At 54.0% G+C, this 26988-nt stretch overlaps 14 protein-coding genes across 14 annotated transcripts; 10 read left to right on the top strand and 4 right to left on the bottom strand.

Annotated features, from left to right (window-relative positions):
• Positions 1-26: 26 nt before the first annotated feature.
• Positions 27-1261, top strand: M409DRAFT_15683 (uncharacterized protein; the record flags this gene model as incomplete). The annotated part of the gene is made up of 4 exons (XM_033803297.1): positions 27-64; positions 113-123; positions 179-1065; positions 1127-1261. The coding sequence occupies 4 exons, from the start codon at positions 27-29 to the stop codon at positions 1259-1261; spliced, it is 1071 nt and encodes a 356-aa protein (XP_033674288.1).
• Positions 1262-1315: 54 nt separating this feature from the next.
• Positions 1316-2445, bottom strand: M409DRAFT_61828 (uncharacterized protein; the record flags this gene model as incomplete). Its single annotated transcript, XM_033814897.1, has 2 exons — positions 1316-1496; positions 1553-2445. The coding sequence occupies 2 exons, from the start codon at positions 2443-2445 to the stop codon at positions 1316-1318; spliced, it is 1074 nt and encodes a 357-aa protein (XP_033674287.1).
• A 735-nt stretch (positions 2446-3180) lies between these two features.
• Positions 3181-4130, top strand: M409DRAFT_15681 (uncharacterized protein; the record flags this gene model as incomplete). The annotated part of the gene is made up of 3 exons (XM_033803296.1): positions 3181-3532; positions 3596-3657; positions 3693-4130. The coding sequence occupies 3 exons, from the start codon at positions 3181-3183 to the stop codon at positions 4128-4130; spliced, it is 852 nt and encodes a 283-aa protein (XP_033674286.1).
• Positions 4131-4214: 84 nt separating this feature from the next.
• M409DRAFT_61826 (GMC oxidoreductase) lies at positions 4215-5822 on the bottom strand (the record flags this gene model as incomplete). The annotated part of the gene is made up of 2 exons (XM_033814896.1): positions 4215-4725; positions 4885-5822. 2 exons carry the CDS (start codon positions 5820-5822, stop codon positions 4215-4217), a joined length of 1449 nt encoding a protein of 482 aa, XP_033674285.1.
• Positions 5823-6470: 648 nt separating this feature from the next.
• M409DRAFT_48379 (uncharacterized protein) lies at positions 6471-7668 on the bottom strand (the record flags this gene model as incomplete). Its single annotated transcript, XM_033810921.1, has 3 exons — positions 6471-6490; positions 6549-7385; positions 7440-7668. The coding sequence occupies 3 exons, from the start codon at positions 7666-7668 to the stop codon at positions 6471-6473; spliced, it is 1086 nt and encodes a 361-aa protein (XP_033674284.1).
• Positions 7669-9245: 1577 nt separating this feature from the next.
• On the top strand, positions 9246-9872 carry M409DRAFT_15677 (uncharacterized protein; the record flags this gene model as incomplete). Its single annotated transcript, XM_033803295.1, has 1 exon — positions 9246-9872. One exon carries the CDS (start codon positions 9246-9248, stop codon positions 9870-9872), a length of 627 nt encoding a protein of 208 aa, XP_033674283.1.
• Positions 9873-11156: 1284 nt separating this feature from the next.
• On the top strand, positions 11157-11690 carry M409DRAFT_48377 (uncharacterized protein; the record flags this gene model as incomplete). The annotated part of the gene is made up of 2 exons (XM_033810920.1): positions 11157-11168; positions 11229-11690. The coding sequence occupies 2 exons, from the start codon at positions 11157-11159 to the stop codon at positions 11688-11690; spliced, it is 474 nt and encodes a 157-aa protein (XP_033674282.1).
• Positions 11691-12744: 1054 nt separating this feature from the next.
• On the top strand, positions 12745-13575 carry M409DRAFT_15676 (uncharacterized protein; the record flags this gene model as incomplete). Its single annotated transcript, XM_033803294.1, has 2 exons — positions 12745-13305; positions 13366-13575. 2 exons carry the CDS (start codon positions 12745-12747, stop codon positions 13573-13575), a joined length of 771 nt encoding a protein of 256 aa, XP_033674281.1.
• A 1239-nt stretch (positions 13576-14814) lies between these two features.
• On the top strand, positions 14815-16347 carry M409DRAFT_48375 (uncharacterized protein; the record flags this gene model as incomplete). Its single annotated transcript, XM_033810919.1, has 4 exons — positions 14815-15199; positions 15252-15363; positions 15393-16107; positions 16177-16347. 4 exons carry the CDS (start codon positions 14815-14817, stop codon positions 16345-16347), a joined length of 1383 nt encoding a protein of 460 aa, XP_033674280.1.
• Positions 16348-16840: 493 nt separating this feature from the next.
• Positions 16841-17398, top strand: M409DRAFT_48374 (uncharacterized protein; the record flags this gene model as incomplete). The annotated part of the gene is made up of 1 exon (XM_033810918.1): positions 16841-17398. One exon carries the CDS (start codon positions 16841-16843, stop codon positions 17396-17398), a length of 558 nt encoding a protein of 185 aa, XP_033674279.1.
• A 1040-nt stretch (positions 17399-18438) lies between these two features.
• M409DRAFT_15674 (uncharacterized protein) lies at positions 18439-18915 on the top strand (the record flags this gene model as incomplete). The annotated part of the gene is made up of 1 exon (XM_033803293.1): positions 18439-18915. The coding sequence occupies one exon, from the start codon at positions 18439-18441 to the stop codon at positions 18913-18915; it is 477 nt and encodes a 158-aa protein (XP_033674278.1).
• Positions 18916-21447: 2532 nt separating this feature from the next.
• Positions 21448-23387, top strand: M409DRAFT_61824 (uncharacterized protein; the record flags this gene model as incomplete). The annotated part of the gene is made up of 6 exons (XM_033814895.1): positions 21448-21504; positions 21554-21728; positions 21775-21879; positions 21935-22055; positions 22109-23199; positions 23239-23387. 6 exons carry the CDS (start codon positions 21448-21450, stop codon positions 23385-23387), a joined length of 1698 nt encoding a protein of 565 aa, XP_033674277.1.
• A 227-nt stretch (positions 23388-23614) lies between these two features.
• M409DRAFT_15672 (uncharacterized protein) lies at positions 23615-24256 on the bottom strand (the record flags this gene model as incomplete). Its single annotated transcript, XM_033803292.1, has 1 exon — positions 23615-24256. The coding sequence occupies one exon, from the start codon at positions 24254-24256 to the stop codon at positions 23615-23617; it is 642 nt and encodes a 213-aa protein (XP_033674276.1).
• A 1213-nt stretch (positions 24257-25469) lies between these two features.
• On the top strand, positions 25470-26294 carry M409DRAFT_48371 (uncharacterized protein; the record flags this gene model as incomplete). Its single annotated transcript, XM_033810917.1, has 1 exon — positions 25470-26294. The coding sequence occupies one exon, from the start codon at positions 25470-25472 to the stop codon at positions 26292-26294; it is 825 nt and encodes a 274-aa protein (XP_033674275.1).
• Positions 26295-26988: the final 694 nt, after the last annotated feature.

The following is a 26988-nucleotide window of genomic DNA, read 5'->3' as shown; positions in this document are numbered from 1 at the left end:
CCGTGTCTGTCTGACGCTCGGATACCATGTCACAGCCTGACATGTCGCCGACGAAAGCTCAAATGTAGCCAAATCCACTTCTATATCGGATCAACTCACTAATCGCTCGCAGGCGACGAGGAAGTACCGATATGTGGCCGCTGTAAACTCTCGGATCGATACTGTGAACGCTCTCAAGACATCCAATTCCAACCCTACGAAGGTCCAAAACCCGTCCATGGTCTATGTCCAGACCCGTCCAGTCCAGCAGATGCTCTCAAGGATCCGGTCCTTGCACACTTGTTCCACCACTACATTACAAATCTGGCCCCTTGGTACGACTTGAGCGATGCTGAGCAGAACTTCACGCGTCTGATCCCACGGAAGGCGCTCACCACGCCCCTACTCTTCAGTGCAGTCATTGCATTTGCTTCAATCTATTCTACCTGTACTGCCGTTGGGTCGATGCGAACGACCGCCGAGTTCTACCATTCGTCCTGTGTGGAGCATCTACTTTCTCTCGACGATACTGCAGTCCAGTCTGAGGGCGATGTCACATTGGCGGCAGTGTGCCTTCTTCGTTCGTACGAGATCTTGGCCGAAGACTTCGACCCGAACAGACATCTGAGCGGTGCCCACGCCATCGCTTCTGGCCAAAGTCTTGACCTTCGATCTGCCTCTTTGCACCGAGCTGCCTTCTTCAATTTTCTTCGCGAGGACATCACCTTTGCGCTGATGAACAAGTGCCCTCTGAAGATCGACCCAGAGAAGCTGAAAGGGGAATACACGTCAGTCTCTGATGAAGACCAGCTCAACATCGTGACTCTGATACTGGGTCAAAGTATCAACGCATGTTTCGGCGACGATAGTCCTGTTGTGCGAAAGGGAGTTCTCCACCAGCTGGATCGTTGGAAGCGGGTACTGCCTTCTCACTTCCAGCCAATTCATGACTGGTTTAGTGACAGCAAGCTGGTCTCGATGTTTCCAAGAATCTACATGCTGCACGATTCGCATGTGGCTGCAATACAATATGGCATAGTGACCGAGAGCGTCCTCGCATCTGCCACTACAGTCCAAAATGAGGCCGTCAGACACTTGGAGAGCCTCGCCATTCGCCTCTGTGGTCTTGCCTTTACCGCAGATACAGATGCTGTTCTGGTCAACTCCTTCGGCCCCATCAGCTTCTGCTGTAGATATCTCAGAAGCAGGCCACTTCAGGACGAGCTTTTGCGACGGCTGGCAGGCGCAAGAAAGCAGACAGGCTGGCCTTTGCACCGCATAGCCGAAAGTCTCAAGACGCACTGGAGCTCCAGAGAGGAAGCAAAATGATGAAATTCTACTGCTTCACTTGGATCACGACCTTGCCAACGTGCTGTCCTGACCACAAGTATTCCATCGCAGCGATGGCTTCGTCGAACTGAAATGTTCGGTCGATAACATCAGTGAGCCGCATCTCGTTGGCTGCGATCGCTTGATTCATCTTGTCCTGGTCCAGCTTCGAACCGACGTTGATGCCTCTGAAGCCATATGGTCAGTCTCATTTAACAACAACTTGGCATCCATGCTGACTTACTGCAAAGTGATTGTCTTGTCGATTAAAGTCGACAGCATACCGTCCAGCCCAGCCGTCGACTGGCCTCCCAGATACCCGACTTGACCGATCACGCCCTTCTTCGCCATCGCCCCCATCGTCCGTTTCAGCGTACTATTCCCACCATTCTCGATCGCAATATCGACTCCTCTCCCACCATTCAGCCGCACGACTTCTTCGTCCCACCTCTCATTCGTCTTGTAATTCACAACCTGAATTTTCGGCCTACTCTCATTCTCGCACTCTCGTCTTACTCGTTCCAGTTTCTCATCCGACGACGAGGTCAAAATCACCTTACACCCCGCCACCCTGGCCATCTTCACCGCCATCATACTCACACCACCCGTTCCTTGGATCAACACCGTTTTGCCCACCTGCAACTCGCCCCTCGTCCCCATCAACGCACTCCACGCCGTTATACCAGCATTCGGCAAACACGCCGCCTCCTCGAACGACAAATGCTCCGGGAACTTGACACACTTCTCCGCGGGAAACACCACATGCGTCGCCAGAACACCATCGACTTCTCCTCCCAACCACTGCCGACTCTGCTCGGTCCCATTGATTGCCAGCTGGTCGAAAATCGGCGAGACTTTGTCGCCGACCTGGAAGTCTGTCACTTTACTTCCGATCTCCACTACGACGCCGGCGGCGTCTGAACAGGGAATTCCGTCTGCTTTGACGGCCCAGGGGTTTGTCCCGTGGATGATGTTGACGTCGCGGTAGTTGAGCGAGACGGCGTGGACGCGGATGAGGATGGAGTGAAGGTCTGTGAGGGTTATGGGCTCTTCTTCTGTGAGGATTAAGGTGGAGCCGGAGGTGGCGTCGCCTGCGACTTTGGGGCTGCGGCGGTATACTTGTCTTGTTGGAGGCATTATCGTTGCTGTTTTCAGGGGAAAGCCAGATCAGTGAGTCCGACGAAACTTTGCCTTGCGTCCCAGACGTGCTTTTTATACTACGAGGCTTTGCAGTTGCTGGACAATTCTATGTCAATGGCGCCATTAACGATATGGACGTGATTGCCCTTTTCGGACGAGATATACATCCTACATCTACTCGTCCCTAGTTGTCACCCGGATGTATTGCGGAAGAGGGCTGAATTTGTAATATAAGATGCAACACTGCTTTCTAATTGCTGATGAAGGTCTCTTCTGGCGTTTCTACACTTCGTATCGTACCTTGTCAGCAAGTTGCGTTTGTAGAAGAATGATACGAACAATCGACGTGGTCCAAGGGTGTCTGATCGACTTCTCCACAAGGCGGCAAGGCCAGCGGTGAGCATCAAGGACGAATTACTTCCACGGCCTGGAATCTGGTAGCAATAATGCCCACACGAGTCGTACATACTATGTAGACCGATGTGAGAGCGACGCTCACACCTTTAGATGCCTCTTCGGCGATTGACGGAAAAACTTGTGACATCGAACATAGAACCACACCTCATTCCTCCAATCGCCGAACCTTCCTCAGGTCGACAGTCCACCTCACGCGATGAAAGACATCACAGTACAAAACGTATACAGCCAAAATCAAAAATCACACTTACCTCTTCAACATCGCCCGTTCTTTCCAGACGTGCTTCCATTCACTTCCCACCCGCCAAAATGTCCATGTCCCTCGCAGACGTCGAAGCAGCGCCCCGCGCCCCCAACCCCTTCCCCCCAACCCCCGACAACGTCCTACAGCAATTCTCCATGAAAGACAAAGTCGTCGCCATCACAGGCGCCTCGGACGGCATCGGCTACGCCGTGGCCGAAGCCATCGCAGAGGCCGGCGGCAACGTGGCCCTGCTGTACAATTCCAACAAGGCCGCTGAGGAGAAGGCCCCGCTGCTGGCGAAGCAGCATGGTGTTAAGGTGAGTGCGTATCGGTTGGATGTTTCGGATCCGGGGGAGGTGGAGAGGGTGGTGAATTTGGTGGCGGGGGAGTTTGGACGGTTGGATGTTTTTGTGGCGAATTCGGGTTAGTATCGTTCATCCTTCCCTACACTTGAAGTTCAAATGTTAATCTATCGTTGTCACGCAGGAGCGGCGATTAGCAAACCCATCCTGGAACAGTCCATCGAGGAGTACAAGCACCTCGTTAACGTGAACAGTATGTGCACCCACTCATCCTCCTCAAGTACATCTCTCAACTGACGTCTCCCTACCACCACACGGTCGACGGCACCTTCTACTGCGCCAAATTCGCCGGCCACATCTTCAAATCCCAAGGCTTCGGCAACCTAATCATAACCTCCTCCATCTCCGCACACATCGTCAACGTCCCCGTGGACCAACCGGTCTACAACGCCACCAAAGCGGCCATCTCACATCTAGGAAAATCGCTCGCGCGCGAGTGGCGGGACTTCGCGCGCGTGAATGTCGTGAGTCCCGGCTTCTTCGACACGAAGCTGGGGGCGGCGCCGAAGGTGCGGAATGAAGCGTATCGCATGGCGGTGTTGGGCCGTCAGGGCCATACGCGGGAGATTAAGGGGTTGTTTTTGTATTTGGCGAGTGACGCGAGTAGTTATCAGACGGGGAGTGATGTTATTATCGATGGGGGGTATACGCTGCCTTGAGAGATGGGATGTACTGGTGGATGAAGGGGAAGGGTTTGGGATTGTTGATTGCGATGGGATGGCGTTGAAATCGCTCTTGCATCTCTATGCGTTCTCAGCAGCATCGATAATCATCTGCGCCGCCCTCTCCGCAATCCCATACAGACTCCCCTGCAGATGCGCTCCAATCGACACAGGCATGATACTCGCATCCACCACCCTCAGACCCTTTACCCCCTTAACCCGACACTCCGCATCCACGACCTGCCCCATCGCCACACTCCCCGCCAGATGATACGTCGTAGCCATACACGCCCTCGCCCGCTCATCGATCTCACGAGCCGATGTCTTGGACGTCAAGGGTGCGAAAGGGCCTGGTGGAGTCTCGCCTACGGAGATCCTCTGCCCAGCCGGCGACTCCATCATCTGAGCGACGATTTTCGCTCCGGTGCGGATCACGGCGCGATCGTGTTCTGTGGCGAGGTATGCTGGGTCTATGAGCGGTAATTCGTCAGGATCGGTGCTTGCGAGGGAGACGCTGCCGCGTGAAGTGGCGTGGATTCCAATGACCGAGACCGTAATATGGCTCCCGTCCATGGGCGGCGCCTCGAATGGACTCGTCGGTGCGGCGAGGTATATACATGTGAGTTCGATATCGTCCCGTCGTGCGGTCTTCTTGCCATCAATTCCTGCTGCTTTATCCGCTTCTTCGTCTTAGAGGCCGGTGTTGATCATCCAGTCCATAGGGTTTTCTTCGAGGTTCTTGGGGTTGGACATGAATTTCTCGGAGCCGATGGCGAGGCCTTGTTCGGGGTGCCGGAGTTTGTACCAGAAGGAGACCATGCCGTGGTCGTGCAAGTTCTCGCCGACTTGGGGGGAGTCGACGATGACTTCGATCCCGAACTTCTCGAGTTGAGATCGAGGGCCAATACCGGAGAGCATCAACACCTGCGGCGTCCTCAGCGCTCCACAGGAAATGATAACCTCCGTCCTCGCCTCCAATCTCTTCCCATCCCCCAACACCACCCCCCTCGCCACGCCCCCCTCAAGCACAACCCTCGCAACAGTCCTTCCCGTCAAAACCTCCCCCTTACTTAAATCATAATCCCCCGCCGCAAACGTCCGCCTCCTGCGATTCCAACTCTCCACCAGCCGCGCCACACCCCGAATATCCCCCCCATTCGCATCCTCATTCACCTCAACCCCCGTGGACAGCATCGCCTCCCGAACATCCTCCTTGAGCAAATACCCCCTATCGCCCCGACTAGGCTTGATCGGCCCGTCGTAGCCATGCTGCGCCTCGAGGCCCGGGAGGGGATACGTCTCAGCTCTCTTGAAATACGGCAGTAAAGCCTCATACCCCCACCGCTCATCGCCCACCACATCCGCCCACTCATCGTACCCGCTTCGATCGCCCCTCGTCCAACCTCCATAATTCACTGCACTTCCTCCCCCAAGAGCCCGGCCGGTTTTGAGCGCCACGCGACGGCCTTCCAGATGTTTCTGCGGCAGGGTCTCGTAGTTGTGGTAGTAGTCCGGGGTGATCATCCAGGCGTTTCCCGGGGAGGCTATGGCGTCGTTGTTGCGGGAGTCGGGGCCTGTTTCGAGGAGCAGGATTTTGTGGGAGGGGAGGGCTTGCGCGAGGCGTGAGGCGAGAACGCAGCCGGAGAGGCCGCCGCCGGCGATTATGTAGTCGTATGTGGTGGAGGACATGTTTGTAGGGGGATAGAGAGAGTGTGTGAGGGTATTTGAAGCGAAGCTTCCAACTGATCTTTATAAACCCCCCACCACCCCAACTCTTATACCTCACTAACCACCACCTACCACTCCCAGCTGAACAAAACCCCCACAGAGCCGAGCATCACCAATATTGTACCTGTATGTACGTCAGAAACTAGATCTCCAAAACCAGCAGTACAAACGACGATAGGGTGCAAATCCTTCGAATCCTCGCTCAGCTGCATCAGGGCATCGTTCAGTCAGCTCCGTGGACCGTTGTTCGTACGTACGGCTGGCTGTGAACTTCTCCGTTTCGGAACGACGGGCGAGGTTCGCAGCTATAGAACTTAGTATGTCAGCTAGATAGACGTGTTTGAATTTGTCTCCGGGCTTGATGGGTGGAATTAAAGTCCGGGGAGTGGTGGTTCTCGTGGTAACGCCGTGAATTGAGGTTTCTATGTCTATGGTGCTAGGGAATGCGTGGTTTAACTGCGCAGAAAGCTCATTTCCCCACTTCCAACCCGTTTTGCTTCATCTTTTGTTCCTTGCCTTTAAAATGTCCATCTTTGTCTGTGTGGTTTGCGTGAACTCAGTGTGCTCGCCGACTGTCTGTTGCATTGTTGATTTGGAACTTGTAGCTGTCTAGCACCCCACGTAAAGCGCTGTAGTCATTCATTAGCAGTCATCTCAACCAAGAGAAATGTAGAACAGGAAACATACCATTAGCATACTGCGCATACGTATCAGCATTCAACACCGCCTGGGCACTACTCAACTGCTGCGCCGCCGAATACCCATACGCATAATCATCCGTCCCGGGCGAGTACACCGCAGGGGCATGCGTCTCCTCATGCAACACCGTGGTCGCCTGGTCCTGCGCATGACACGTACCCGTCAAACCAGGCAGAGCCGTATAGAACAAATCGCAGTAAGCGATGACGTTCAGCGACGGGATGGTGTACGCGAGGACTCCTGAAGCGCAGTACCCGTAAACATCGCCGCAGTAGGTCGTGGTGCTGCCGGACGAGGTGGAAGAGCAGTCGGAGGCGACGGCGCGGAAGCGGGCCGCGACGGTGGAGCGGGTGGATGAGGAGGTGGTTTTGAAGTATTCTTGGAATTTGGAGGAGGAGCCTGAGGTCGCGGCGGTGGCGGCTGTGGTGGCGAGGCGGGCGCAGTTGGAGAGGGCGGTGTGGAGGGTGGAGAGGCGGGTGGAGGAGGAGCAGGATTGGAGACGGGTGCGTTTCTCGAGAGAGGTGGTGGCTGCGATGGCGTAGGCGACGGTTTTGGCTTGTGCGCCGTCAATGGTCATGGCGAGTTGGTTGCTGGTGAAGGGGAGAGCGGAGCCGGTGAGGTTGGTGGCACCGAGTTCAGCGTAGGGGAGGGCGCCTTGGGCTTGGATGGTGTAGGAGTCTGTTGTTTCGACATCGTAGAGCTCGGCGAGGTCGACTTCGGTGGAGATGGTCTGGCCAGCTTCAATGGCGACGAAGTTCTCGGCAGTGAGGACACTGTCAGAGGTTGCTACTCGCAGGAGGACGCCGTTGAAGGCAGCTCGTGCGGCTGCGTATATTAGTGGTTATTGTAGTAGCACATGTACTGATGTGGAACACTCACAGCTGCTGGAAACCACAAACTTGTCCACGGGTGCACTGCTGTCAAGGAAAGACCCTTTGTAGAAGAGGTTGTATCCTTGGGAGGCAGTGTTGGTAACAGATGCCTTGACCTTGCTGTTGCCAACAGCCTCCAGCGTGACCTCTAGAGCAGAAGCTCTCTTGTTGACATCGATGGCGGTGGAGCTGACCAGAGCAGCCCAGGCCGCGAGAGAGATTGCAGTGAACTTCATATCGAAGACGTGACCGTGAAACAATCGATTGTTGGTACAGCGAGAGGCGTGTTTATGTGATCGAGGACGACAGAAGATGCTGCTGTGATGAGATGAGAATACAAGAGAGCTTCACCATCCTTTATACCTCGATCTCAAGCAAACAGTATCCTAACATTGGCAGTTAGAGACACCATGCTTCCACTGCCGATTGCAACGATGGCCCGCACCTCAGTTTTCACCTTCTGTTGTGGGAAATGACTCCGTCTCAAGGACGTCTTCTCGACAGGAACGATATAGAGGTATTGCTTGGTGCATGTCGCTTGGACTCTTGTACAGGCGTTCTTGGTAGTCGAACAAGCAACGTCGAAGTGTCAGTGGCTGATAAGGCAAGACCGAGCGCAGCGGCAATATAGTGCTTTCCCCACCCCAGCAGAACGCATTGCATAGGTATGGCAGAACTCTCATGACATGACCTGGTGCGGAAGATCTTTTCGAAATCGAGTGGAGAAGGAATATGAAAAAGGATGCCTCTTGTCAACATATGCGAACTTGGTCGCTCCTGGCATATCAGTGGTATATGGCGGATTGTTCCAACAACGAATCATACTCAATCACATACCTGACGTTGGAATACTCATGCAATACAAAACGACAGCCTATCATAGAATCCAGTACCCGCAGCGCTGAAGGTTCGTCCCGAGGAATGCCAGGGTTCACATCCAGGCTTCGGCTCTCTTTACGTGATGTTCTACCAGGCTTCTCGAAACTATGGCTTGCCTAGACGGCTCCACGAATCCTCCAAAGATCGACGCCAAGGCGAGGTATCGCCGTTTGAGACGTCCTGATTGGAGGGTCAAATAGATCAATATCTTCCATGAGACAAATGCCAATCCTCGGTCTCGACTTGAAGCAGGTTGCTGGCCGTGATAAGTGCAAGCGTCCGGAGATGAGCCCAGTCCGAGCAGGCGTGAAGGTGAAGCTCAAGGTATCAGTTTAGCTCTGTGAACATCGTTCAATTGTCGATGTCCCCCTGAGATGTTGAGTTGTAATAGAGGTGCCGTTGTTTCGGTGCACGGAGCACCACTCGAAGAGGAAGGTCTTGTAAGCAAACACCAAGCGCTTCGTATTCATTTATCTTCTGCATTGCATCGAGTCCGTCTCGCGGTCTTGACCAGTCGAGTGTGGTGTCGCCCCAATCCCAAGACGGGCCAAGACGGGTGAGGTAGAAGTAATGATAGACTTTCGGCCGCTAGCGGTAGTGGATGTGGAGTGAATAGAGTGTTCAACAGATAGAGTGCGGCCTGTGTGCACGTAACAGCGGATCAAGCCAGGTGCTCCTTCCTTCTTTGGCAGGGCAAGTGGAGTGTCCGATAAGAAAGCCGATCTTGGCTCGAGTACCTACAACAAGGAGGTGCGACATAGCGCATGGGTCCGCTTTTTGGCGTCACGACTTGAGCCGGCCAGGTTGCGGAGGTTTTAATTTGCTCTTCAGGCGCGCACGGATCTCGCCTGTGCTCAACACTGGCATCTTGGCCAAGGCAATTTTGAACACAGTGTCGTGCGACTGATGTTGAACAAAGCATAGCCAGACATCGATGGCAGGTCGTCGGGAAGTGATCTTATTCATTGCCCTCATTCTGTTTGCTGGTTTGTACGTCCGGACGGCGTCCAAGACTGAGAACAACATTCGAGACTCCGGCGACATGGCAACCTCTGATGAATCAAAAGAAGATTCAGCATCAGACAGAAATCCTTCGACCAAGGATCTGGTTGTGTCGCTTGCCGATGGTGGAACGAAGAATCCAAGCAGTGTCGTAGTGACGATCGAGAACAAGAACCCAGGAAACACACTGACGCTTCTGAAATGGGATTCGCCATTCGATCCGACAGCCCTGAACAGCGGAGTGTTCAAAATCCACGACGCGGCCACTGGTAAAGAGATTGCAAGTCCAAGGATCAGAGTGAGCAGGATGTTACCGCCATCGCACGAGGACTTGGTCGAACTTCTGCCTCGAAGCTCAGTGTCTGCAGGGGTGGAGCTCAAGCTGCCTTGGATCCCGGCGGATGAACGAAAAGTGCAGGTTCAGGTTGAAGGACAGTGGCGAGCGGTATGGCCAAGGTCGAAAGCGCAGGTCCACGATGAAGAGTTGCATGCCATGAGCGGTGATGATGTGTTGAAAGGACGGTTTCAAAGCCAGCAGGTGCTCCAGCTGGAGCTTTGAGACCGATGGACGGTCACAAGCACGCAGGCCATGCGGAAGCAGGAGATTTTGACTTTCCAAGTAGAGTCTTTCGAAGTCGTCCAGATATAACTGCAGGCGTCAACGTCTGGAACAACGGCAATGTTCGCTTTGAATTGGTAACCTACATGTCAGGCGGTCCAGCACTTTGATGCTTGAGGTATGGAATGGTCCAATGCTACCAAACACCCAAGACCTTCTCGAAGGAGGGGAAGGGCTTCGACTCTTTGCTTGCAGCTACAGCACGGCCAAAGCCCGTCACATTTTGGCTTTCGCTGTATTGAAGTCAATGCCGACTTGCAAAGCTTGTACTTCCGAAGTTCAAATTCCGCCCTTCATTCTCGATTCTGGACATGTTGCTGGTGAATGATGCATGTGACCAGTAATCACAGGGCATGAACGATTCCCGTCGGATCCTCGGTTTTTCCGTGTTGGTTTCTCACACGTGGCAGCATCTTTGACGATCGTCGTACAAGCTCACAAGCTCTGTGCGATGCTGCAGCAACCAGTCAGAAGGTCGGCGCATTCCCATGGGACACTTTGATGAAGCTTTTCTCCTTCCGAAAGTGGTTCCAGTAGACGAATCGTCGCGATCAACCATGGTCGTCTGCGAGAATGTCGATTCTATCTGTTGGCAGCCAAGCGACGCCGTGTTGCCACATGGCTCGAAGCGAGATGATCAATATCATCAGAGGGATGATCTTGTAGACCACCAGCCTTGGGGTAAGTTCTGGGCAGAAGCCATCAGGCAAGTGAGCGGCGGTTTGCATGGTGAGAAAGCAATTGTTATGTGAGATTCCATTCATGCGTCTGATTCAGCCCCAGAGGGCAGCGCCACAGCGGTGGACATGGGTTCAGTTGGCAGAGCCTCACACCCTCACAGCTGTATGTCAGCTGCAAATTCGGCATGCCCAGCGTACCAGAACCAAACATTCACGACACACATGCACAGCATAGGGCAGAGTGCAGAGCATTGATGGTCGGCTTGGCAGACCGCATTGTTCTCATCCTGCGCTTTGGATAGTGTGCGGAAGCGAAGGCGGCTCGAGACTGAAGCGAGATTGGTGTGACTGTCGCGAGGGCTAGAAGAACAGCGTCGTCGCGACTGCGCTGCTTGGCCATGTTGGAGCAATTGGACAGAACAAGAGGAATCGTTGGTAAGGACCTCGTGTTGTCGTCTTGGAGGGAGAAAGGGGAACGGGTGGTGCGTCCATACAAGCTCAGAACGGGTCACGGGCGAGACGCTCGCGTGCAATGCGAGCAGTCATGGAAGGACGGGTGAGTGCACCGCGTGTGTCCTGGCAATCTCCGCACTGCACAAATGCACATCTCAGGTAGAGACGTGTGTTGTACGAAGAGTTTGAAGGTGCGACGTCGACTGAGTCGCCAGCAAACTTTGAGCGGCGCCGGGAGCGGCCGAGAGTCAAATCGAGTCCGAGACGGTTCTCCGCCAACCTTCGCCGTCTCACTCTTCACCTTCGCTCCCACATCACCATCCCTAACATCAGCCTGGCCTTGTCGCTGCAGCGCCGGCTGCCGGTATGCGCTGTCATGACCGCTGCGATGGCAACGACGAGCCCGCCGCCAGACCCGGCCAGCGAGGGGGAGGGCGCCGCCCAGACAACGCGAGCGCCACAGCGTGGACTCCGTGTGCTGCAGTGCCCGTATCCTGGCCCATCGACCATGAGTTGCGTGCTGGGCATCGGCAGCATGCCTGTCCGAGTGACTGAAAGCAGCAGCACGCGACTCTCCATCCGGCCTGACACGCTCCCCGAACCGATTTTCGCGTATGCGCGATGAAGGAAGCCGTAGCACGCTGGCGGCACGCATTCCATCTGCCGCCCTCGACCCCCTCGCACCGCAGCCTTGTCCTCACCCCTCCCTGGACCTCTCGCCATGGCAACAATCAATTCTACCACGTACAACGTCACAGAACTGCTAACCCTCGGTTTCACCGTTGAGGCTGCCCGCACCGTTGTGGCTTCTGTTGCGACATCGTCTCTGTTGCTGCGCGCGCCCGCCTATAATTGGCTAAACGACTTGGCGGCTCACCTGCCAATGCTGGGCGAGTCCACTTGGTTGTCTGTTCAAACGCTTCGATGTCTTCGCTCCGCCTCGACAGTCTGTCTATGCCTCACCCGCCGCGCCGCAGAATGGAGACCCGGTCTGGGCAATAATCATCACTGACATGGCCGCCTCCACAAACAGCCTCAACTCTCAACTCCTCGTGCTGGAATGCGCTCCTATGATCATCCGCCTCGCGACTCGGGCCACGCGCGATGCATGCCATCATCCGGCCAAGACGTCCACTGCATCACAGCATGGCTGAGAGATGCACGTCGTCCATCTTCAGACCCCCATCCCGGCCCTCCCTACATGCTGCATCTTGTCCGGGATGCCTGCCCAGGCGCATTTGAGTGGGTTTGTGCATCGGAGAATTGATCGACTATTACGGGTCGCTGCATGACAGAGATCGCAAAGCAAGTCAGACTCTTGGGTTTGCTGAAAATGGCATTCTCCTCGCCAGCATCATGGCCTGGCCAAGATGGGGCTGCCCACACCCTTTGCGTGTGGATGAGCCCACTTCTATTTGCAGCAGGGGACTGCCCCGTGCCATGAGTCTCTGCCAGAGTATAACAGGCGAGTGAGTCCGTCATTTTCATATCTTCTCATCCACACCACAACTCGCTTCTCTCGCAACCACCAAGCATAATCCCAATCCTGTTCTTTTCCTAGATTCAATCGCTACATTACACAACAGCAGCAGCCTTCAGACCTCTTTCTTGGCTCTTCGGCTCTCCTACAGACAGCTCTCCAAGTCCACCCAATCACATCGCCACACTCTCCCGACAAGATGCGCTTCACTGCGATTGCTCTCGCCTCTGCGGCTCTCACAACCACCGCCTTCGCGGCACCATCTCCCGGCTGGGAGCACGGCGTCAAGAACGTCTGGAATGGCAAAGGCTACGGCGGCTGGGGCAAGCACAAGCAAAAGGACTACGGCACCCCCGGCAATGGCAACGGCACCACTCCTACCCCAGACCCTGGCAATGGCAACAGCACCTGTCCTGAAGTCCCCTCATTCTGCCTCACCGACGACCAAGCCGACGAGATCGCCGCAATCTTTCGCCAGCTCATCTCAGGCTACACTCTCGAGCTCGCTCTCGAAGTCCTGACCGAGGACTTCATCGACTACTCGTCCGCCGTGAACATCATCCGCAACCGAGGAAACGACTACCCCTTCACAGTCAACGCCCTCACCTTCGAGAACCGTGCCGAGTTCGTTGCAGGCCACGGCACTCAGCCTCCGATTCCATTCGACACCCTGAAGGTATGGCACGGCTGCGACACGACCACCGTCCAATGGCAAACTCTTCGCTCCGGAGCCGGTAACGCCAATGAGTCTGACGACATTGTAAGTCTTCTGCAATCCCCTCTACCAACCTCACCTCCAAGCTAACGCATATCCTTCCAGCCCGTCGTCGGCCTCGGCCTCCTCAAAGTCGTCCCCGCCGAAAACTCCTTCGGCTTCCAGATCAGCGAGCTCTACTCCGAATTCAACTCGGCCGCCTGGCTCGTCAACAATGGCGTCTTCACCCCATCCGCCGTCACAACCTCTGCGCTCCCCACGGCGACTGCCGGCGGCGTGAAAGTGCGCAGCCTGCCGCATTTGAATGTTATCTAAACGAGTGAGCGACGACATACATGTATGACGTAGAACGAGGCATTGCATTTGTTGACCACAGCGCGGAAGAAAAAGGGGAGATCTGTTCCGGCGTTCTTTGATTCTTTCTGGGACATTTTGTGAATACAGTCATATGGGATTTGAGCGCGCAGAGACGGGGAGCTTACTCTGCTGCTGCTGCTGCTGCTGCTGAATGTTGTTTCGTATTACTTTTTTAACTTTTTGACATTTTTGTACCTTTCGCTGATTTGCTTTCTATGCACAATCTTCGTTCGAAAGGTCATTTTCACGTCCAAAGATTGTCTGGCCGCTTCACTCAACTATATACTGGCATCTGCGCTGACCTGAAGAGAAAGGCGATATTGCAGCATCAGTCAAACGCCAACATCTCGCCCACACAACACGATAAATGAGGCACAGCACCAACTTCAATCTCGTCTACGTACCAATCCGCTTTTCAACCAGCCGTTTGCGAAGACACTAATTCCAAGAACTACTCAAAGTGCGAAGTATTTCCTAACCCGACTTTTCGACGGCCGTAGGTGCAATTTTCCACTCAGCCCAGCCCAAGCGCGACCCCCGTATTCGTTCTCGCTGTCGATCACTTCAAGCGAACCTCGTCCTTCTGCCTGTTCCTGCATGACTTGCGGCTGAGAGCCACGCGCTACAACAGAAATTGAGTGTTTGTTCCTTCTTGAGTGGCTTCATCGCCTGGACGGCGTGATTGATCGTCGAGAAAAGACCGCTGCGATGGAGCTAACAGTTGCGATTATGACATTCATGGCATAGTCTTGCCAGGATCGCGTGGCGCGGTGTTGACGATGACGATGTTTTTGCTGTTTAGACGACTCGTCTGTGCTCGTTGCAGGGTCGGATATATCTGTGAGCTTGGCCGTGCTTGAGGTTGGAAGTCAACGACTGGCAATACTTAATCTGCGATCATGAGAGGCTTCACGACTCTATTGCTGGCTCAAGCCATTTCGGTCCTGGCTCAACAAGGCTCGAACAGTTCCAAGATCCAATGGAGTCCATGCCAAAGTCTTCCCGGGAATGAGTCTTCGGTCTATCAATGCGCAACCCTCGACGTTCCGCTTGATTACCAGCGAGCTGCGGGCGGCAACAACACCCTCCAGCTGAATCTGCTCAGGTATCCGGCGCCCAAGTAGCCAGCCAAGGGCAGTGTGCTCTTCAATCCTGGAGGACCAGGTGATAGTGGCCGGACGGCATTGGTGCAGCAGCATGGTCAACTTGCCGCCATCGTTTCCGCGTAAGTCCTCTGTAATCCTTGACAAGGCGATGTACAGACTGAGGATGTTCCACAGCTACACAGCCTTCGAATACGACGTCGTCACCTGGGATCCTCGCGGCACGGGGACCACAATCCCCGCTGTCTGCTTCGCGACGGCAGCAGAGCGACAGCTAGCTCTCGACAGGATTCCATATATCACCGAGTCGAACTTCGAGAGCAGCGCCCGCACGGCGTTTGGGGTCGCGGGGTCTGTTGCGCAGGCGTGCGAAGCCGCGTTGAAAGATACAGGGGATTTGCTGGGGAGTGCATATGTGGCGAGGGACATGGTGGAGATTGTTGATTCTTTGGGTGAGGACGGGCTTTTGAGGTATTATGGTGGGTTGTTATGAAGAGTGAGCGAGGGAAAGGGATAACTGACCTGTTGAAGGGGCCTCGTATGGCACTGCCTTGGGCATGATCTTTGCGGCCATGTTTCCTGAGAAAGTTGAGAGCATGGTGCTCGACGGTGTGCTCAACCCGCACGAGTATGTCGCTGGATTGTAAGTCACCCACAATATCGCACAAGAAGTCTGCTCGATACTGACCCAGACTCTTCGAACAGAGACTACCAACAACTCGCCAGCACAGACGCCGTCTTCGCCGGGTTCCTCAGCGCCTGCCTCTCCCGCCCCACCGAATGCCCCCTCGTCGCCCGCTCCACCTCAATCAGAAACCTCCAGCAACAATTCTCCGAAGGCCTCGAATACCTCCAAAGCAACCCCTTCTCCTACGGCCCAAGCCCCTCCGCCTTCATCACAGCCTCCAGCCTCGAACAAACCATCATCCAAGGCCTCTACGCCCCCGCCGGGTGGCCCGCCCTCGCGGCAAACATCGACGCCATCATCTCGCGCAACGCCACCGCCTACGCAGCCCTAATCGCCGCGACCCCGACTCCCCCTCCCCCTCCCTTCAACGACATGTCGCAACAAGAATCCATCCCCTCAATCCGCTGCTCCGACGTCACCCTCCGCGCCACCGACGTCTCCCAAGTTCTCCCCATCGCCCAAACCCTCTTGCGCCAATCCCCGCAACTGGGAAGCTATGTCCTCTTCGCGCAGCCCCTGCTCTGCTCGCAGTGGCCGTTCGTCGCCAAGGAGCGATACACCGGCGCCTTTGACGTGCAGACGCGCAAACCGATTTTGTTCGTCGGGAATGTCTTCGATCCGATTACGAGTTTGGATGCGGCAAGGAATGCTTCTGCTACGTTTCATGGGAGTCGGTTGTTGGTGCATGAGGGGTATGGGGTAAGTCATCCCATCACATCTCTTTTCTCTTCCCAAGCATGTCCTGAGTCTGGCTTACATTCATCACAGCATACCTCGGAAATGCAACTCTCTAAATGCACGATCGATGCCGTGGGGGAGTATTTTGTCAGTGGGAAGTTGCCGGCGGAGGGGACGGTTTGTCGGCCTGATGTGCCTATCTTCGCCACGACAGAGGAGCTTGTGGCGTCGCAGAGGGAGTTGTTGAGGCCATCTAGTTGATAGAATGCTCAAATGTGAGCCACACCCGAGGCTGAATACATCCGATGTGTGCGCATGGCAGTGGTGAAGTATATCATTTCCATTTTGATCTGCTCCTGTCAACCTCGCTCGTTGACTTTTTTGTTTTGAGTTGTTCCTTCCTCGGCGGTCTGGCTCCTTCCTCTTCACGAGCGAGCGCTGGCATGTGCCTAGCGTCAAAGCTTCAACTTTAATCCCAACTTCACCCTCAACACTAACTCCCGACAACCAGACGAACCCGCTGCCAGCACACGCAACACCATGGACGACTACGACGAGATGCAAGAGAGCGTTGCACGCATTGCAGACTCCATACGAGTGCAGCTTCGCGAGGAGTATCGATACATCAAGACGGCACCGCTCAATGCAATCATTTCTCGATGCAAAGCTGAGATGATGCTGGGCATCCTCGTACAGTGAGTCTGATCTTCTCACATTGCCTCCAACTCAGCTGATGTTCCAAAGGCAGCCAGTCATGGCGGCGTCCAAGAATCGCATGAGCCTCATGACCCTCCCCAAGAACGTCCGCAATCAAATCTATTGGCTGGTCATGAAGCCCGATGCGGACGATGAGGAAGACCAAGAGAAGTACAGATGGGTCGATGGGACGCCGGTTCTCATTCTGCAGAGCGAGGGAACCGACAAGTATGGCGCAGATTACTGCAACGACACCAAGTGGTGGCTCCAGCCTGCGATCACCAAAGTCTCAAGAAAAGTCCGCAAAGAAGCCCTTCCCGTCTACTACGGCAACATCGAGTTTCAGATCCACGGGACCGGATACATCGACCAGTTGGATGCAGCTGGCGAGTCGCTCAGCCATATCGGCAAGAACGCGCGTTGGATCAGGCACTTGCGGGTCTTCTACCAGTACGATGATATGGAGGACAACCTCAAGCAGGAGACTCTTGACTTCCTCAAGCCGATTCCTGCGAGTTCCATCGCAATGAAAATGCGCCGAGCGCCAATGTCAGTTCTGGGTCGGCTCGGTGCAGAGTTGGCAGGAGATCTGGGGGAGGAGTACGATGACATGTAGAAGAGCGAGAGGGTTCAGCTGCGGTTTTGCAATTAGGTCGATGTTTCAGGCGTAGCTTTATTGCTCTTCTGATGAAGCGTTCCTGTGAGGAAACGTGTTGCTCCGGGGTTTTAAATGGTGGCACTTTGTTTGAATTCTCACCGGCTTCTCTAGAACGGTCCAACTTGCTCAGTTTGTGCATTTCCACGCTTGCGAGTTTCGCCATCGAGGACTACAAACACGAGTGAAGTGTCGAATCGTCGCGTATTGAGTTTGAACCGGGTGCATCCGGCTCGTTTGACAGGCGCCCCGAGTGGAAGGTTCGAAAGCCGTTGGAGCCCAGCCACCGACCAACCTCGCACGCCAACCTCACCTGAGCGGAACTACTGAAGCTTCATCACGACATGCGTCTTACTTGAGCCTCCTACACCTCCTTTTGGTCGCCAAACATGCCCAAAACAGCATCCAGCAGCTTAGAGGCTCGACCATTTTCGACTTGCAGTGGTGTGGTAAGAGCTCTTCAGCTTCTGTATGGTCAGCGAGCTGTGAGCCACCCCAGGCGTCTTCGTACTACTAGCCATGCAACCTCGTCTGACTATCGACCAAGAGATCGATATGACGATGCGTTACTAACATAGCTACAACATACCAGCTTCTGCACGACGCAACGAATCAGCGCGGTGAAAATGCTCGCTTGCAGGCTCACGACTGCGTCCTGGCCTGGAAAATTTCCCAATGTCGTTGAGGCTGCTCCCGCCACGATGCACTGCAACTCGTATATTACCTTTGCAGAGTACAAAGCAACTCTGAGCTTACAGCAATCGGCCCAGCCGGGTTGTGTGGTCGCTTTCAGGGCAAGATTCCTCACTGGTCTGACCAGAGTGCCGTGACCTCATGGCTGTTCGGCTGGCCACACTCATTAATCCTTGATGACCACCCTGCCACGCGATTGTACTCTCCAACCTCCTTCTCAATCATATGTTAGTAGTCTCTGCTATTGACATCCATCGCGCCGCCGTGGTACCTTTGTACCAGAGACCAAACCATTCAAGCGTACAACCATGGAGCACTCACCGGCTTACTCACCCGCCGTCTGCATTCGGCTGATCAACGACATGGCTGCGACTCAAGACCATCACTGTTCCTTGTGTTCGTTTCTCAACGGACAAGACCATAACTGCCAGCATGAAAAAGCGAGCAATGCCATCTTACGTACCGCAACGCCATTCTCAGACTGCTCATTCTACACAGCCCAGAGCGACGTCTCGGAGGATGATTCAGGCTCCCTCAGCTCGCGAAGCTCATCGAGTACCATAAAGGCCAGGATCCAAGTGTCGAAATCCAACCTCAAATCGCATGCGCTGCGCAGGACTTCGTCACCACAGAAGTGCTCACTGCGTGAGCTCCATCATCAGCACGAATCGCAATGTCAACTGCGACAGCAAGAGTCGGAAGAGAGGCTGCAGCAAGTGTACGAGTCGCAGATCTTGGCGTACTTGAACTCTCAATATGAGGATCTGGGAGCAATCCCGGAGTGATTTGTTTGACAGACTGTGAATGTTGTTTTGGTAAGCGTCGCTGACACTCGAGGACATCGGGCTCAACTGACCGGCACAGGGAAGCGAAGGTGTTGCGGTGTTTCCAATGGCGTTACAAAAGCGCGAGACAGTTGGAAACCAACTTGAAGAATGGGTGAATGGCCTTGTTCCGTCTTCGGCGATGCTTTCACAAATGTTATGAGATTACGAGTCTACGAGGATCCTAGTCAAGACTGAGCGTAAGCTGGAATTACGACGTAATATGACTTACCTGCACTTGCATACGATCCGCTCACCGCTCCAGTTTATCATGTAAACCTTCAGCGAGTGAAACCATTTCGATATGGCGGTGCCTGCTACACAAGGGATGACCGATGCCGCAGCTGCGAAACAAGTTCACACTCTCCACTTTCCACCTTGCGTTCACGACACACCAGCGTGGATTCAGAACCATCCCTTCGGACTCTACCAAGCGATCGGTCCAGTCGGACACCTGCATTGAACGACTTGGGGTCGCCGTCCCAGCGATTCAGTTGCGGCCCGCCTCTCCCGGTTGTACAAATTAGCTACTCTGGTAGCACAGAGAACAGGTGTGGACATCAGCTTCTTTTCAGATTCTCTTCCCGCAGATGAGTCTGCCTCTTCATCGTCGTCTCGTCTTGAGTAGCAGCCCAGGTCCTTGCAGGTGGTTGAATGAGCTTTGGAATGGTGTACACAGCAGCGCTCACCGACTATCACCTGGCACGACGTGAGTGTATGAAGGATGTCGACATTTCCCTTCAGCATGCAATGAGGGGGCCAGATGGACCTGCTCTCGAAGCCTGGAGTCCATTCACATAACTGCCAGCCGCAAAGGACTATGGGCTAGACCTGCGCAAGCAGTTCTGGAGCGGTTCGCGGCCTCGAGGTGTCCAGGACAAAACAAGTGATAAGGGGCCAAGAGTACATTGCTGCCTATGCCAATGCGTGCTCTGGGGCGTCGACTCTCGCTCTGTACTTCCGAAGGATCAACAGTCACGTTGCGCCTCCTGCCAGCGCATCAACGGAGCCCAGAATGTCATCATCAGCCGCTGATCGTTACAGCGCGTCAGAAACTTTAGGTACTGAGATTGTCACCGTCCATTGCAAGAGCTTTGTCGGCCAATGATGGTGTTGTGGTATTGGAGTGTGAAGGCTGATATACTCGCACGGCACAGAAGATGGTGTTGTCTTCAATGGCTCTACTCTTTGCGGAATGCATACCGGCGAATGACGATACATGGCATCTTCAGGTTCGCAGATGCATGCAACACTCGCCGCATAGCGAGACTTGCCACCATTCGCCGCTCACATCATATCAAGCCATGCTTTTGTTGCTCTGTCTTCATCGATTGGACAGATGCCTGACGACGTGTCCAACCACGCTCACCGCTGAATATCAGTTCATGCCGATATTGGCCGGGACACGGGTCATTCGCCGTTGTGTCCCCTCCGCCGAGAGGGGGCGTTCCAATCTTGATTCCGGCCACATGGCTCACGATAACGAGACTTCACAAAGTAGGTGTGAATGATATGTTTTCTGGGCTTTCGTTCGACATCCCCGTGTTGCACAACATCTCGTCAACGTGAAGCCGGCTCCACGTACGTCGAGCGATGGGTCGGATGCTCTTTTACGGGTTTCCTAGCGGCCTTCTGGAATGCTTCTAGCGTCTTGAGTCGACGTCGTTTCAGCCTCTGCCCAACGACGTCTCCCGGGAAACTCCCAGCACACCCTCTGCCATCAAGGTTCAATCAGAGCACCTCATTGCTCACGATGCAGTAACTTTCGGCACCCACAAAGCATAACACGATCCTGCCGGCGTTAGCGACGAATTCTATCCAGCATCACCAAGTATTCACGACTCCTGCAATCATCCCTCTGCATGGATAGCGCGTGTCTCGATCGACAAGTGCGCCCAACGCACTGGACCTTGCCTCGCGTCAGCTCGCCGATTGAGGATAGAGAATACGCCCTCGCGGATGTGAGGGTCTGGAGCATCCAATCGTCGCGCCTATCCACCACCTCCTGACCGCAAAGACTGGTATGTAGCCCATCTTTTCTTTGCGGTTCCGGGAGAGTTTCGGAGAGGGCAGCATTGGCGCAGGAACCTGGCAAGATGTTCACCCACCTGCGCGGTCCAGTCTGCCCTTCAGTCCGCGGGCGTCGTGCCTCGTCTTACGTCTCCATAATCATGACTTGCCGTGACACGGCTGGTGAACCACGGCTGCGCATCCATATGATCTTGCGTTAGCACCTCCGGTATGGTGTCACGGCCAACACCCGTCGATGTGGACTGGCCCTACCACGTGCTACCACCTCTGAAATAGCGGTGGCGTTGCGGATAACTGCATATACTTCCCAGAACTCCTTTCCTTTCTCATCGATCAGGAACACGATTAACCGCCATCATGAGTACAGCAGACGTCAAAGCAGCGTACCCTTCGGAGAAGCCAGGCCCTGAGTCAGGGGTGGATGTCGAGGCGGCGCGAACACCAGATCAGCCTTCGTTAGACATGGCTTCCATACACGATGAGGACGAACGACTACTTGCACAGATCGGCTACAAACAGGTAGGCCGAGTGACAGCTTTCAACGAGCATCTCCGCTGACATTGTCCAGGAACTTCGACGAGAGTTCAACAAATGGTCTACAAGATCTTACGCAATATCAGTCCTAGGTGTACTGGGTTCCCAGCCTGCCACGTATGGAGTACCCATCTCTGTTGGCGGCCCTGCTACCGCGGTGTGGACATGGTTAATTGGATCCCTTATGGCAATGGTGATTGCTTCTTCGGGTAAGTCTTTGGACACTTGTGCTTGCGCATATACTGATCTTGGTAGTGGCTGAGCTCGTCTCTGCTTATCCCACGGCGGGTGGCATGTACTTTGTCACCAAACATGTCGTCCCACAAAAGCATGTAGCGATATGGGCTTGGATCATTGGTTGTAAGAGCTTGACGGTGGATTGGGAGTCTTGTCTTCATGCGCTGATCATGTTTAGGGTGCAATTTCCTCGGTCAAGCAGCTGGCGTGGCATCTCTCGCATATACAATCGGGCAGATGCTTTTGGCTTTGGTCAGCATGAACACGGAACTCTCCGATGGCTCATATGCATTCTCGCCGTAAGTAACAACGTTGCCTCGTGGGCGCTTTCAGAGAAATTGACCTCTTACAGCACGCCGGCAATGATCGTCGGAGTGGCAATAGCCATGCTTTTCATCTTTGGCACAGTCTGTTCTCTAACGACAAGGGGTTTGCATCGCACGATCATGTGGTTCGCACCCATCAACGTCCTCGCAACGGTCGGGATCTGCGTTGCATTAATCGCCTTGACCGACGACAAACGCAATGTGAGCTTCGTCCTTACAGATATTCGAGACGGTTCAGGATGGGGATCGAGAGGGTTCTCCTTTCTCCTCGGCTTCTTGAACGTCGCATGGGTTATGACCGACTACGATGGCACGACTCACATGTCTGAAGAAACGCACGATGCTTCCGTCGAGGGACCGCGTGCCATTCTCATCGCCGTTCTTTCCTCCGGTGTACTTGGCCTGGCACTGAATGTTTGCCTTACGTTCTGTCTACCACTGGACTACATGAACTCCATCGTCGGTTCTCCAACAGGCTTCCCCGTTGCTCAGATCTTTCTCAATGCAGGCGGCAAGGCTGGTGGGTCAGCTATGCTCTTCTTCGTCATCCTAGTTCAGATCTTCACGGGAGCAAGTGCCATGCTTGCCAACGCTCGAATGGTCTACGCCTTTGCCAGAGACGAAGCTCTACCATTTTCAAAGTTCTGGAGTAAGATCAACGAACATACCCATACACCCGTCAATGCCGTCTGGTTCGTGGTCGGCTTCTGCACTTGTCTTAACTTCATCGGATTTGGCTCGACCGAGACAATCACAGCCATCTTCAACCTCTGTGCGCCCTGTCTGGACCTCAGCTACATCGCAGTCATCTTCGCGCGACTGTGGTATGCTGGTCGCGAAGACGTAGCACCCTTCCGACCTGGAAAGTTTGAGCTTGGCTGGATGAGCAAGCCATTGAATATCACGGCCATCGCATGGGTGAGCTTCATCAGCGTCATCCTATTCTTCCCGACCTCTGTGCCCATCACGGCGACGAACATGAACTACGCGATCGTCGTAGCCGCCTTCGTGGGCGTCTTCTCTCTCGGCTGGTGGTGGGCCGGTGCTCGCCACAAATACACTGGTCCGAGAACGCTGGAACTGCTTGTCACGGTGCCTGAGAGCGATCCTGATGAGCGTGTCCAACCACCAAATTACGGTACTACGAGTGTCCAAGGCCAGTCACATGCTGGTCAAGACATTACGTCGAGGAATGCGTACTCGAAACAGACGGACGACAGCGATGTCTATTCGTCGAGTCCGGATTCTGACGATCCGCTTGTCCCAGCAATGACTTCTGCGGCGGGACCGCTCGACAGGACTTAGAACCACGAGCAGGGTTTGCTTTCGAGGGCTTTGCAATAGTTTGACAGGCCGAGCCGCGACATATTGTCGACTCATGATGCTATAAAGTCGAGCACGATTCCGCTGAGAAAAATGAATCTTTGTACGATGTAACATGTCCTCAATCTCGGTATTCGCCATTCATAAAGGATAGAACACATTAAACATTTCAATCTTAGTCTCTCCGGTTTTCCGTCCTGTCACGCCTTTCAAATCAAATTCCTCGTAGCCCTCCACATCGCCCACGGCGTCTCTCTCTTCGCCACAATAGCGTCCTTCCACTCCCGAATCGGCTTCCTGGTATCCACAACCACGATATACCCACCCATACACAACGTGCCTCCACAGCAAGCAAACAAATCCCCCAGCGCAAACCCAATCTTCATCTCAATCAGCGGGACTTTCGCCTTGACCTGCTGCGTCGCCACATCCCCATAGAACAAGCTCAGATGCGGCCGATACTCGTTCTTCGACCACGCCTCATCCAATCCAGCTGCTCGGCGAGATGTCGCTGAGACTTGTCGTAGATCCTCGCTCTCTTTCACGGAGATGTTCATTTTCCGGAAGAAAGGATCTTCGGCTTCGACCGTATCGAGCTCGAGGACGACTTCTTTCTGGCCGGGCTTGTAGGCCGAGAAGTCGATGCTATCGAGCCATTCTTGTGGTGATTTTCCGCCGAAAGCTTTGCCTGCATTGAGTTCTCCGGTGACTGTGACGTGGGGAGGGAAATGTTGAATCTCGTCTTGCGAGACGAAGTTTCGGGGAACCGTGTCCGAGATGAGCTCTTGGGCGGTCTTTGAGAATGGGCTGTTTTCGTTGGGCACGAGCCAGAGGGAGAGGTTAGATGTCATGATGGCCTTCGTAGAGTGTGTTTGCTGTTTCGTTGTGTTTTGTTGATTTGGTGGAGGCGAGAGCAGGGGTGGGGTTCGAGGATGTGCAAGAGCTCCGGTTGTGCGACGAGATGCTGAACAGTAGCGTGCTGTAAAGTTCGCATACGGGTGTTTCATTCACTTCACGATCGCCGCAGACGCTCCGTCCGGATTTGGAAGTGTATGCTGCCATGCCATCGCTTCGTGTGCCATTAGTGCTCGAGAGTCCTAGGCTGAGTATGATCCCACGTGGAAATTGGGGTAGGTGTCTCTAGATGTGTCTATCGCATCCATTCTCTCAACCCCTTTATCGGTGATCGATTAGCAGTCGACGTTGCATCCAGGTCATTGCATTGCATTCGTCGTGTCGGTGTACGAAGTATCAAGCTCCACCAAACCAGCAATAGTAGGGAGCATGAACGATTTCAGGGGTTTAAGCAGCCCCTGCGAAACCCTGTCCCTTGGCGTAAAATGGTCAGGCCACCCCTTCTTCAAGGTCTGGATGTCGACTTGATGCCTTTTTGTTGGTCGTCTCCACGTCTTTGGACCCCTATCAAGCGATGAGGAATTCTACAAGGGCTCTGGTCTGACGAGCAGCACGAAGTGGCACGCTGCAATGTGACAGTGCGATCCCGATTTTGCTGTTGTTCGTCGGCGACGCGAATCCTTGTGCTGCTCATTACGGTCACCATTATGCCGTAGAGAAACCGTTATGATGCCTCGACTAAGCTGAACCGATGGACTAGTGTCAACAAGAGAGCCTCGATAGACGTCGATCAGAACTCTCACTATTGTATCACCAGCACGAGTCCACATCCCCACAACACAGCGTACAGAGCTACCTAATCGAACAGTCTATCTCGCACGGGATTGTCACCTGAACAGCTCAAGATCATCAACCGCCTATACAGCATCATCTGCCACGCTATTCACTCAAATGATAGAACTCTCGCCCCGTCCTCGGCACGTCTCGCGCTTGACATTCTAGAATTAATCTTACAGTACTACGGCTTACTCTTGAGCTTGATCATGGACTAAGTATACTCACGAGCTAGCCGGTGTTACGGTAGGTATGCAAGGGAACAACTTGACGCTCAAGAGTACTTAAAGAAAGGTAGTTGCCAACGTTATTCTCCATACTTACCTTGTCTTAGCGGTTCTCGGTCTAACATTCGTTACCCTCCCACCGGTCAAGATGGGTCCATTCGTTTTCAAGACTCTCATTTCTTCACTTCTCTCCTCTGGCCTAGTCACCGCAGGTCCAACTCCACGAGCCACCTGGGACAATCTCGCCAGAGACGCGGCAACTCTGAAGAAGTTCGGCGAGACTGTGACATCTGATCCTCAAGGCATCATCGAATCCTGGACTGGCACCGATGTCTGCAGCTGGAAGGGCATTACCTGCGCAGAGCACCCAGACGGCTACCAAGCAGTAGCCGGCATCGACTTCAATGGCTACAACCTCGGCGCCAATCTACGAGTGAAAGACCTCCTCGACAAGCTTCTCGATCTTACGTTCTTCCATGCCAATAGCAACGATTTTACTGGTACAGTCCCAGACGTGTCGAGGCTGGAATATCTCTTCGAGTTGGACCTCAGCAACAACCACCTTACCGGCAACTTCCCTCTAAGCGTTCTTTCTGCCCCACTCACCTTCCTCGATCTTCGTTTCAACGAACTCCAAGGCGAGTTGCCCGATGATCTCTTCACCAAGACAGACATGGACACCATCTTTCTGAACGACAACAACTTCAGCGGCAAGATTCCCGAGGCTGGTAACATCAGCACCTTGTACATCACCCTGGCGAACAACAAGTTCGAAGGGTCCATTCCAGCAAGCTTCGCAAACATCGAGGGTTTGAAGGAGGTCTTGTTCTTGGGAAACAAATTGACGGGTACTGTGCCGGAAGAGCTCTGCGCTTTGGAGCTGGATGTTTTGGATGTCTCTGACAACCAATTGGATACGACTTTGGGACCGAAGTGTCAGGCGCTGAAGGATAAGGGTGTTTTGGTGGTATAGCTGCTCTTGGACAGCAGTGCTCGGCATGGATCATATAAGTTCCATGACTGTCTCCAGCGCATCCCACATAAGGCTATACTGCAGTACATGTCAGTCCTCTTGGCGCTCAATCTTGCCATCTTGGTCACATTTGTCATTTGCACCATTTCGAGGGGAAACAGCAGACAGTCCCGTCGAGCCTCTGTTTGAAGATCGCCGACTGGGTGACTGTCGTATGGGGAGGTAGCCCACACACTGGGCATGCACTTTGCTGCATCCCAGACTTTTGTATAATCATTGTTCACGGCGCCCCTTCACAGCACCGAATATATTCCTCATTTATCGATCCGGCCTCTCGATAGTCTGCTCTTCCCATTTGCTCCTCGACCAATCGCTCCTCATCGTTCTGAAGGCTTGGTATGCCGCCCGGTCCAGGAGTCGCGAAAACCACAGCCTTGTTGGAGTTTATCACAACCCGATGAACAGAGCCTTATAAAAGTAAAGGATGAGGTACTTTGCAGAACAGATAGAGCTGAGACGCGTGATGTTTGTTACACCTCCTCAGCCGCACAGAACTGGAGCTCCAAATTCGGGATGGCGTGCTGGAGCTTTCTCTCAGCAGCAGCTGACGAGCACCACACCCGCCATCAACACCAAGCAAGCAAGGCGTGTCAAGTCAACGGCGGCCACAAGCTGCAGGACGCCCGCGTACTTT

Source organism: Zasmidium cellare, assembly GCF_010093935.1.
Source record: "Zasmidium cellare ATCC 36951 unplaced genomic scaffold M409scaffold_1, whole genome shotgun sequence".
NCBI lineage: Eukaryota > Fungi > Ascomycota > Dothideomycetes > Mycosphaerellales > Mycosphaerellaceae > Zasmidium > Zasmidium cellare.
The sequence above is the reverse complement of the archived record's forward strand: the minus strand, read 5'-3'. Positions and strand labels throughout refer to the sequence as shown.